Source organism: Phyllopteryx taeniolatus, chromosome 12, assembly GCF_024500385.1.
Source record: "Phyllopteryx taeniolatus isolate TA_2022b chromosome 12, UOR_Ptae_1.2, whole genome shotgun sequence".
Lineage (NCBI taxonomy): Eukaryota > Metazoa > Chordata > Actinopteri > Syngnathiformes > Syngnathidae > Phyllopteryx > Phyllopteryx taeniolatus.
Window position 1 is genome coordinate 16927944 of NC_084513.1, and position 12241 is coordinate 16940184.

At 41.6% G+C, this 12241-nt stretch overlaps 2 protein-coding genes across 2 annotated transcripts in view; one reads left to right on the forward strand and one right to left on the reverse strand.

The window, feature by feature from the left end:
• Nucleotides 1-12241, forward strand: part of LOC133486657 (alsin-like) — a 70520-nt gene that overhangs the window by 23222 nt on the left and 35057 nt on the right. The window lies entirely within an intron of this gene.
• LOC133487259 (frizzled-7-like) lies at nt 1971-3494 on the reverse strand. The gene is made up of 2 exons (XM_061793587.1): nt 3483-3494; nt 1971-2437 (listed from the first exon to the last, which is right to left on the reverse strand). The coding sequence occupies exons 1-2, from the start codon at nt 3492-3494 to the stop codon at nt 1982-1984; spliced, it is 468 nt and encodes a 155-aa protein (XP_061649571.1). The 3' UTR covers nt 1971-1981.

The window sequence follows — 12241 nt, forward strand, 5'->3', positions numbered from 1 at the left end:
TATTTTTAACTGAAACCTATCTATCTATCTATCAAGTTTTCAGGCCTTGGGCAACTGTGGTTAAAAAAAAAAAAATTAAAAAAAAAATGAAAATGGCAAAAGTTGTAAGCAAGCGGCCATTATCCCAACAGGCCGTTGCAACACCTCCAGCAACAGCCACTGTGGGAACAAACACCAACACTGGGTCAAATTTACAACACAATCGATTCGAGCACACACAGGCCACAAAGTGAGGGTGGTGGTGGAGGCGGTTCTCGTTGGCCTCACCGCATTTGGTTTCTTGCCTGAGTGGGTTGAAAGGATGTGGGGGGTAGGTCGGAGTAGGGGGGAGGGGACAGGAAAGGAAGAAGAGAGGAGGTCGGGGGAGGCCGGGGGGGAGAAAAAAGTGGGAGATCCAGTTGGGGTAAAGCTGAACCAAAAAAAAAAAAGAAAAGTCACAGCAGTTCCCCGCTGTCAGCGCACCGCCAAACAAGTCAACTTGTATAGAAATGGGCCAAAAGGTCAAGTTTGGATTGAAGACCTGTGAAAGCAATAGTTTGTCAAAACCTGATGGGGATTTCTTATGTAGATAAACTAGCAGACTTCTCTTTTTCACTTTTCAATTGTATAGTTAAACTTTGCAATTCGTGGGGGTTAGGGACCAAGACACACCGCAAAGAGAGACATTTTGCAAATATGAAATATTAATTATTGCCTATATTAATAGTTTCAAATCCAGGGAGCCCTGGTCAGATAACATATACTGTATGGTATGTCTTTATAAAGTAGAAAATAAAAAATCTTCCTTTGACAAACATTCCATTTGACAAACATTCCAATGACAAATTTACTTTTTTTTTGGAGAAGAAAAAAGTTGTTTTTTCTTTTTTCGAGAAAAAAAAATAAAGAATATAAATAGTACTCTGTGTCTACAATGACGGGTACAATTGCCGTGAAGCAAATAAAAGGAGAAAACGTGTCAAAGTGATAATTTTAACGCTTGTGTCATCAGATAAAATGGAGTAAAAATAGTTTCTCTAATTATAGAAACTTCACATAACCAAAAGCTCCAAAAAGGAGACACAAAAGCAGATGCAGAAAAGCTATCTGTATTACATGATGATAATTGCATTTTGGAGCATAAAAAAGGCAACATTTCGCATACCAACACAGTGTTTTGGAGCATGCAAAATAAAAAAAAGAGCTGTAGAATTGTTGTCATACCCAAAATGAAAATGGTGGACCACAGCTTATAATGCTTTTCTTGCAATGTGTACATTCATACATACAGTACATACGTTTAGTCTAAACTCACGTACTGTATATTGACAAAGTCAATACATTATTTTTTTGTAGAAAAAAGTCATATTTTGGAGATTAAAGTCATAATGTTAAGAGAATACAGTCATACCTTTGTGGAGAGTGAACAAAGGATATCAGTGGGCCCCAATACTCCTTCGTAGATAATCTGATATCGATGTACCAAAATACTATTATGATTTACAGTAAATGTCGAATAAATGACTTTTAAAAAAATAATATACTGCTACTACTTTTTTTCCCCTCTAAAATAGAAGACTCAATTCTTGGAAAATTAAGACTTTTAAAATCTCGAAAATATGTGATTTTTGTTTTTTTAAACACTACTATCTTCATAACACTATGATTTAATATCATAGTCCATTGATTCCCAAAGTGTGTGTGTGTGTGTGTGTATGTATGTATATATATATATATATATATATATATATATATATATAGTATTGAAACACGGTGTTAATGTTCAAACTTTGCTTGATGTTAAAGTAGCTTATGATAATACAAAATATACTTTATAGGAATAATACCTCTATCGGTTTTGATGAACACATGTAAGCCCACTACGCTAGAGTACTTCAATTGCTTTTTTAATTTTTTTATTATTATTATTATTATTTATTTAATTTTTTTTGATGATGATGATTTAGAAGAAAGCCAAAACAATGGAGACGTCCTTCGTCTGCTAGACTGTGAAGCCTGTGCCCTGCAGGCACAATCCGCCCACCGGGAACGTTTCGCAGCGGATCCTCTCCGGCAACCGGAAGCCGACCGCGGTTATATTGGCTTCGCATCCTCGGCGTGCACCCTCGCACAGGGACCGGCACGGGGGGATGGCTTCCTCCAGACCCGTGCACACGGGAGCGTACACGCTGCACAGGAAGAGCTTAAGGTCCGCCGAGCAGCCGGGCCTCCAACAGGGCTCGAAGTGGCGCCACTCCGCAGCCGCGTCTTCTTGGGTGGTGTGGCCCAGGAGGGTGGGCATGATTGCGAAGTTGTACTGGACGTCGGTACACAGCGGGATGGAGATGGGCTGGCAATATCCAAGCTCCCGGGGGTCTCTGTCCCTCTCGCAGTGGGCGTGTGAGACTGCAACAGCACTAGCACGTAGCCTACGTAGCACCAAGACGGCGCCATAGTTCTTGATGAGGAGAAGGGGGAAAAAAAGAATAATAAAAAAAATACAAAGCCACAAAAGTCCTTAATGAGTTAAGTACAGCCAGGAGTCAAACCTCCGTCGTGACTTTTTGAGGTCTTTCTACAAAATTGTTATCAAGCAGCCCACTCTCATTTCTACTGGGAGGGTGGAGGGGGGAAAAAAACACCCACTCTTTCACAACAACAACATTTTAGCCAAACCTTAAGTAAAAATTAAAAAGTACATACTCTGAAATGTACTAAAGTACAAGCGATGCAGTGATACCACTTTATTAAATTTTTTAAAACCGAGAACGAGTACAAATACTCAACTTGATTTATATAGCACGCTTTAACATCAACTGAGGAGCACCAACCAGTTACGAAACTGAGCATCAGAACATGATCATTTATAAAGCACTTTAACACCAACAGCTGATGCTAATACGTCTTGCAATTGAAAATTAAAAAAAAAAAGTTTTATTTCATTCAAATATCGTTCAAAAACGTGCCACTTTTTGCGTATGCATATTGACCCAGTGTCATCACATTAAAATAAAAAACAGATTGTACTGATGACAAGAAGAAGCGTGTCCGTGTGAACTATTGAAATGATCACATGGTTAGGAAACACAAGGCTTCCGCCATCTGTCTACACCACTGATAAACTACGTTCATGTGTGTGAGGAATTAATTCCGCATGCAGACCACTTGTTGTCATTACCTGGGTCCAATGTCTGTAAACACAGTTGTGTAATAATTAAAGACACCGGCCACTTAAGCTATTGATTAGGAATGTTAGGCCACTGCGATTTCCCTTGAGGATCTTTTGGAGTGCCTCAGCTCAATGAACCAATGAAAGGAACGCAAGTATTAATGGCAGGATGGAGGTTTTGTTATCATTTTGCCCAAACAACCCATCCATTCATCAATTTCTTTGGAGCTTGTCCTCGTTAGGGCTTTGGCCGAGAGGTTGGGGTAGAGTATATCCTGGATTGGACGCCAGCTAATCACAGGGCACATATCCACAAACAACCATTTGCGCTCACGTTCACAGCCATGGGTAATTCAGAGTCTGTTGCTATCAATCGTGTTAGGGAGCTGTCCATTTGTTATGTTTGAACACGACCTGAGAATGAGACAATGCAGGCTATTCAATTTAAATATTGGAGCGAGTCCAATCAGATTTTGAGTATCGACGTACGTACGTAGTGGAAAGGTATTCTATTGTTTAGTTCCGAGTAAACCTGCACTTGCATAATAAAAACAGGTTGACATGGCTGTGAAAACATTCCTGAAATACTTAAAGAAGAAAGAAAATAAAATGTTTGGGACTTGGCCATCTCTTGAACTGGAAACAAGTGAGCATCAACGCATAGAATATGATCATTTAGCATTCCCATTCTGTATCAAGGAGAATTATTATTATTTCTTACAGTGATGATTAGAGTACTTGTGTCAAAAATAGTTTTTACATTTTATCACATCTTCAGTGGAACCCCTGTAACTCGGTACAATTCGGTATTCAACCGAAATTTTCAGCAATCATACTTTGTCAAAGTCCTACAAATTTTCTTGACTTTGAACAATGGATGCAGGATGTCCAATAAGAGCTCAGTTCAGTCAACATCGCATGATTAACCGTGCATCCTTTGGCCTTTTGTACCCTTTTGTTTGGAGAGAAATTTATTTTTGTCATCTCTCAGTGACAAAGTTTCTGAGCACGGTGTTTAACTGCATTGACAAGTCCTTGCATTTACAGTGCTTGAATTAGTTTTCCCCTTTAGACTTTCAAATGTAAAAATGTTCCTTAATAGTGTGTTCAGTTAATAAAGCCCTGAAACAGATTTCCATTAATTCCAATGGGATTTTTTTTTCTAAACCCGAACACATCAGTGATTGTTGCGGATGATTATATTTGATCTTAGAGGTTTTATTGTCTCTGGAAAGTGAAAATATGTTTTCTAAACTTTACATACCACAGAAAAGTGTTGTTAACAACCCTGCCAAATTTGAATGATTTGAATGACAATTACTGTACTATAAATGCTTGATAGGTAAATAAAATCACATAACGTATTCATCAATGTAAGTAGAGTTTCCAAATACTTCAATGAAGAATGATTCCAAAGAAGTGTTGTCACACACAGGACAAATTCCCAAGTCGGGCAATTAAAATGTGTCTCCCTGCCTCAGTGCGTATTGCGGCATGTAGTAGCCATGTCAGGTCAACTGGATTCACTCTGGGTTGTGTAACTACTGCTGTTTGCTTGTGTATGTCTGTGGCTTCGGGGCGGTGTGTGCAGTGGTCGGGCAGATGGAAGTAGTCCAGCAGGTTTCCAGACAGCCTGCTGGTGTTTGGACTGCTGCCTGTTGCAGCTGGAGATTTACTGGAGACCAATGTGAAATAAACAAAAGAAGAAAGAAGAGTCCGGTTCAGCCAATGGAGGCATGGTTTAATAATAGTCAGACACATGCGCGCCATGCCGAGTGTTTGAGCTTCCACTTGAAAAGCAGCTATCTGTCTATACAGTCTAATTCAGGGCCTTGAGGTGGGAAAACACAAGGTTTCTACTTTTGCTAAGGAGGTTATTCAATTTGCGGACAGCTCACAGGGCATGTGGGCTGGCCGCATTACTATAACCAACAGGCTTGAGAGGATTTAACTTGACAGTCTAATGGGTCACTTTCACCCATGTCTATGTGTGTGTATTATGTGATTAGAAGTCAAATAAATCCTGTGTACAGAGTGCAGTCTGGATCAGGGTTAGTGTAATTTATGCTTTATTTGAACAGCGACAGGGCAGAACAGTGACCGAGGGGTTAGCATGTCTGCCTCACAGTTCTGATGTTCTGGGTTTGATTCTCTGCTCAGCTCTCCATGTGTAGAGTTTGCAGGTCTTCCCCATGCTTATGTGGGTTTTCTTTGGGTACTCCGGCTTTCTCCTTAATCACTGCCATTGACGGCTTTAGACGTCAAATATCCATGTGAACTGGGAGGGCTGGCAGTGAATGAGTTAATTCAAAATAGACTTGTTAGGTTCAGTGAAAACTGAATTGTTCATAAGTGTGAATATGGGTGTGAATGATTGTTTGTCTATGTATGCCCTACGTTTGGCTGGGGACCAGTCCAGTGAGTACCTGCAACCCTCAAGGGAAACAAGCGTTCTAGAAACTGCATGGATGGATAGATGGATAAACAACTACACTGTCCATGAACATGACTAGTTAAAGGGATAGTTTGCATAAAAAAAAATCACTGTCAATATCATGATTGTTAAAACGGTCGAGGATTTGACAGTAGCACATTAGTAAAATGATCTGTGGGGGGGGGGGGGAAATAATCTTTCTCTCGCCCCATTTAATATGCAAGAAACAACAACGCCTTAGGAAAAACAACCAATCAGAGACAGAAGGCGTGACCCATGAGGCAGTGTACTCACGGGCAAACTCATAGAGGACACACACTCGTGGCCTCATGCTGACCTGTTACCTTGGGCTTCAGGAGCTTTGCTGAAGCTATGGCAGAATATCCACATTTTGGAAAATAAAAAAATGCCTATCCCTCGTTTGCCAACGACTGGACATAAAGCTAGCGAACAGAAGCTGTGGCTAACGTTAGGTTGTTTAGACTGCTAATGTAGCTTAGTATTGCTAGCGCTGCTTTTTTGTTGATATGTGTTCTCTGACTATTTATCACCTGTGCGCTTTAAAAATTGCATGGCATCATCAATTGCCATGTTGGGAGAATCAAGCTTGTGCACGTAAGTGAGGGCATGGCTTTGGTTAGAGGCTGTCGAATATTTGGGGTAGTTTAAGTTGACTAATTGTGCTTTCTGTCATAATTCAAAACAGTACCCAGGTGTTTTAATAACGTGAAATTAGCTCTCATAAAAATAACCCAAGGATCAAGAATTATGGGACCCTACACACATCCTCGCTGACATTAACCCGTTTTTAGTGGCAAGTCCGCCCCATATATTATTGCTGGGTCAATGGCGAGTTCGACCTTTGTCACCATGACCTGAATGAAGCCTGAACCTTGCGACTAGTGGCTTCTACTGTGCCCATAGTGTATGAAAACATTTTAACTCATGGAGGCAGCCGTACACTGTGTGCATGTGGTGCATGGACGTGTCACCAAACAAAATATTCCGCACTGCCCCCTCGTCAACAACTTCACCGAGTAATCAAGAATGTGCCGCTTGTCAGAAGCTAATGTTGTTAGCTAATGCTAATCTGTGCACCCCCCCCCCCCCCCCAAAAAAAAAAAAGGTCTGGTTAACTTTTGGCTTTGACATGAAAGGAGGGTGTGGGGGATTGTTTTTCTTTCTGCATGATAGTGTTTCACGCAGTCTCGTCCGGCGGCAGATTCACTTGTTCAATGGTTGTTTTGTCACACTTGAACTGGCGTGCAGCCACTTGACAGACCCAACTATTTGTAGACAAGCCATTAAAAAAAAAATTCAAATTTCCATAATATGTCCCTAAGGTCGCAGGGCAATGAGAGTGATTCCATCAGATGTTTGTCAGGAAGCAGTGACTTGACCCAAAAGCAACATTTACCATAGCATTCATTCTGTGAAATGAGGATTTACAGTACTTAAAGTGAGAATACTGAGCACTTACGTAAACAAGAGCCCAAATTACATTCGCAAGGACTACAGTACTCTGGCGAACCTATTGTCTGACCACATCACAGAGGGAAAATGGCTACAGTCAAATGCACACGATGACCTGGGCTTGTTTGTACACATAAATGTTATCAGGAGAGATCAATAGTGTACTACTTTATCTCATCAGAAGCAGCAGTTGGTGGGTTATGTAACATGTTTAAAAGAGATGCTATAGATTGAGCCGTGGGGGCAAACTTTTGAGATCAAGGGCCACTTTTGATTTTTTTTTTTAAACGGACAGATGGGCAAAGTCATTTTTACATGAGGTAGGGGAGAAAAAAAAGCTAAAATGTGTAAGACGTATGCAAAATATTCATTTTTATTATATTACTTATAATTAGTTGAATTATAACTAATTAATCAATGATATAAAAGTTCATTTTATGTATTACAAAAAAAATTAACCAATTTTTAATGACAAAAATTAATAAAAATGGTAAGATAAAAATTATGCCTTCACACTTATAAATGATTGGGGGGACCAATTGCTTGAGGCAGACGATAACTGCCTGTTCATTTTTCCCTTGACACAAATTCAATAAATACATTGTAACCAACCAATTTTAAGTGGCAATGTATTATGTTTCATTATTATTAATGCAACAACTACAGTAGTACTATTGATAATGCAAACACTCAGTCCCACCCCTTTCCCAAGTCTAAAAAGAAGTCCTGATTAATCACAATGACTAGCACAGTACTAATGGTATACGTAGCAAAGGTTGGGATAGTATTGTATAGTCACTTGAATAAGGGTAGGCCATATCGAGCGAGGAATCAGGAGAGAGAAAGAGAGTGAGGAATGCAGGCAGCTGGTTAATGTCTGTCAGTGCAACACAGAGAGCCCACAGTACTGGACTACTCGACCCCCCTTTCTCTCACACACACAAACACATGCACAGTACTGAAAGAAGTATTTATTTGGGCCGGCAGAGTGTGCGTTCCGCAGAAAGAGGCTCATTAGCCTCTTAAAAAGAATGACTAATACTGTACTAGTATCCTTCTCTCTTTCTGATCTGTCAATCATCTACACCCATCCATTATTTCTCAGTGCTTATCAAGAAACTGGGTCATGGTTGCAGCAAATCAAGCTAGGAAAACCAGGGAGTGTTCTTCTGCTTCCACTGCAGAACCACCCCAACATAATTCTACCAGCGTTTTTTTTTTTTTTTTTTTTTTTGAGTCGACACGAGAACATTTAAGTGGAAGCATTCAGGTGGTGTAATCAGATGCTTGAACCAACTCAGCTGATTCCCCCCCAGTGAATTGCAACCCTTATTCCGTACAGGATCTGAATATCCCAGTGAGGAGCGACGTGCGGAATGATAGTAATTGGTTGGGCCTCCCAAAAAAAAAAAGATGGTCTTCAGCGAGGGTGTGCTTGAAAGAGATTCATGTAGCCTAAGAATTAGTCATGTGGGATTGCAGCAGTCTTGCATGCCTGAGAGGGGAGCTCATAGCAGAAGGCTGGGGCTTGTTCCATGTGTTGGACCACTGCGCCATGAGCTTGGGACTACAGTATACAGTAGGCTGTTTACACGGCACTGTTTTCCAACTACATGTGGACCGAAACCGCTGTTTTCGACGTTTGTGTAAAAGACAAGCCTTTTGCAGCATGAAAACACAAACGTCTGAAAACAGCTCTCAAAGGTAAAAGCTAAATACGGACGTCTGTTAAGTGTTCAGTGTAGGAATGCGCAAGTATGTCATTAAAACAACAAGGGTGGACCACAGCGCTTTTGTTGCAGAGGATTCTAAAAATATACAACAAGCATAATTAAAAACATCTGATTTCTCGTAATGTGGTATAACGCCTCTGTTAAGGCTACCGCAGGAAATGGAACATTAAAGCTCAGTACAATGGGGCTGGGTGCCAATCTACGTGGTGTACTATGGCTTGATTTACACTGCATGGATCAAGTGACACAATTGCAATTTGTGGCACAATTTAGATATGCGTCATGGGAGCGTCAATAGAAAAAAAAATAATTGAATCGATATGGTCTCTTCCGGCGGCACGTTGGCCGACTGGTTAGAGCGTCTGCCTCACAGTTCTGAGGTCCGGTTCAATCCCCGACCCCGCCTGTGTGGAGTTTGCATGTTCTCCCCGCGCCTGCGTGGGTTTTCTCCGGGCACTCCGGTTTCCACCCACATCCCAAAAACATGCATGGTAGGTTAATTGACACCTCTAAATTGCCCGTAGTTGTGAATGTGAGTGCGAATGTTTGTTTGTTTATACGTGCCCTGCAATTGGCTGGCAACCGGTTCAGGGTGTACCCCGCCTCCTGCCCGATGATGGCTGGGATTGGCTACAGCGCTCCCGCGACCCTTGTCAGGATAAGCGGCTCAGAAAATGGATGGATGGTCTCTTCCAATGTGGATGCAAATCTGATACATGAGTGTAAAGAAAAATACTGTGTATGTAAAGTGTAATCAGTGTTTCGGATTTGTGTGGTGGATGTGTGCCTTTCAGGGGTATGGCATAGTGAGTGACAGCAGCTCGAGTCAGGTTGGTCGGTTAGGCTACGTGTGAGTGTCAGGGCGTGAGTTGTGGCCTACAGTAGCTTCTTGCAAGTGTTCTCATTATGTATTGGCACGTTTGACTCTTTGTCCCTTTTAGTGAAAGGCTAAGAAGGGCATTGGTGACCGTGGCTCTCCTTGCCCACATGCAAGGGCATTCCACTACCTTAATTGCACCATTTTTTTCTCACTTCACTCAAGGGGTGATGTATCTGAAGCTCACTAACAGCTTTAATTTTGAAAGCAAAAAAAAAAACGACCAAGCAACAGCTCATAATTTCAAAAACTAATAAGATGGCACACTCGTAAGTCAAGGTACCACTGTATTTGTATTGTTTATTTATTATGGAGAAGTTATGTACATGCAATTTGGGCTTCTGCACATGCATGTTGTTTCATGTGTTCAGGGAATGTAAACACGGTGTGTTACTTGAAATGTACGTACATGTAAACAAACAGTGAGAGACAGCCAGAAATGGGGAGTAATTATGATTTTGCTTTTATAAATCAGTTCTTCAAGTTATGAACTATGATTTGTTTGTTTATTTCATCAGTTATTCGGCTCTGCCAACACAGATTGCTACAAACAGCTAACTAGCTGCAAACAGCTAACTAGCCAAAGCATCAGTGTCAACATTGACAAAAAAATGAAACAAATGAAGCTTTTTTATTTTTATTATTATTATTTTTTTTAAATGTTCCTCTTTCATGGAGCGACTTGGCCGATTAATCCACTTCAGGTCAAGTCGTGTCACGCTATTACGTCGTTTCGTGGGCACTCCACCACAAGCAGAGGTTACACTAAGTAGTCCAGAAATGCAAAATGAAGCCAAGTGACACGACGTCTGTGCACTTGTTAGCTGCGTTAGCATATTGCCTGAGTGTGTACTCGCGTTTGTACATTTAATCTGTCATTACTGTGTCATTTAATTATTAAAGAAGAGATCAGTGCTAGATCATCACTCATGGAATGACTTTTGTCCAATCAAATTGCTTGGTGAGAACTTACTCTTGTATCAATCAGAATTGGGCACTTGTACCTGCAGTATACATTCAGTTTAATGTTGCAGTCCGTTCAGATCTGAGGGCATGTTTTTTTTGGTGATCATCAGTGGACCACAACAGCAACATTACGGTCTACATTGTCTTGTGGTGCTTTCGAATAAAACCTTGGTGAAAAAATATCAAAAACTCCCCTGCCCATGGTATGCTACAGAGGTCTTTCCAACCTGTAGAGAGAGAATATGCCTCAGATTAGTTTTGACTTGCTGAACAGGATCACAGTTGCACCACAGTTGAGTGTCAGAAGGAGGGTGTTCCTCTCTAAGCTTTTAATGCAGCCAACTTTTCAGTGTCAACTGTAGAGCTGTAGAGGTCATTAGTCCCCACCAAGGAATCTGAAACGTTTGGCACTCTTCAGATCTGCGTGTGTGTGTTTGTGTGTGTTTATGCAGTGGGGGTTGGTCGTACGACTGATGCTTCCACAGTGAGGTTGTCAGACACCAACTGTTTAGCACTTCCTGCTCCGGTTTGTTTTGTCTATAAATGTGTTTTGACTTTGTAGGTGCCAGAAGGAGTAGGAGAGCTTTACAAACCATACAAGCAGACTGCAAATCAGTCAAAATCACGGACATGACAAAACCCTGTTCAATCAAGTTAGTAAGTTGCATCTGATGTAACTCTTTCCATTTCTTCTTTGCTTTGGGTGGGTGCTGAGGAGGAGGAGGAGTTGCCAATTGTCGCCACTTGAGGCCTATTCGTCAGGAAGTCAAAGCCCCAGCTGTAGAGGAAGGTGTCAGATCAGCTGTACCAGACAGTAGACCAGTTTGCCAGTTTAGTAATTTTGTAATTTTTGACTTATCTTTATTCATCAGGATGTTATGCATAACATCCCAATGGGGCCAGAAGAAAAAAATGGAGTGGGGGCCGCGAATGGCTCCCGGGCTGTAGTCTGGACACCTCTGGTCTATTGTGTACTGAGCTCTGTTGTTGTTAAGAGGTCTCTCGACCTTTACCCAGGCTGACCCCAGTCGACAGATATGCGAAAAATGCAAGAAAACATCCATTTTAAAAGACTGCATCAATAGTGATTCTAGCCTTGACTCGATGATAACACAACTCAAAAGATAGCAGCATGATAATTCTTTGTCATTAATTTACCCCCCTCCCTCCCAGACACAGGACACACACACACATACACACACACACACACACACACACACACGTAGTCTTGGAACTCATGTGCTAATTGATGCAAAGCAATGGAGGAGGTGATGTTGCAATAGTTGTTCCTCTGATGTCCTGTGTTTAATATTATCTGACATTTATTATAAATTATTGTGTATTTGATGGGGCATTTTGAAATACGGACGTGTGGGGGAAGGGTGTGCTGGAGAATGGGAGCAGAGGGCCGAGGAGAGGGGAACGTGGAGAAGGAAGAGGATTAGGCGGAGGGGTGGGGGGGGGGGGTTGATGTCGGGGGATGCCTCCTGCGGTTTGGGGGTCACGCGCACAGCTGCGGTCATCACCTTTCACTGCGAGGGACTCACACACACACACAAACTGCTGTGATCATCACCCTCGGTGGGAGGTTGACCTGAGCCAGATGGCCG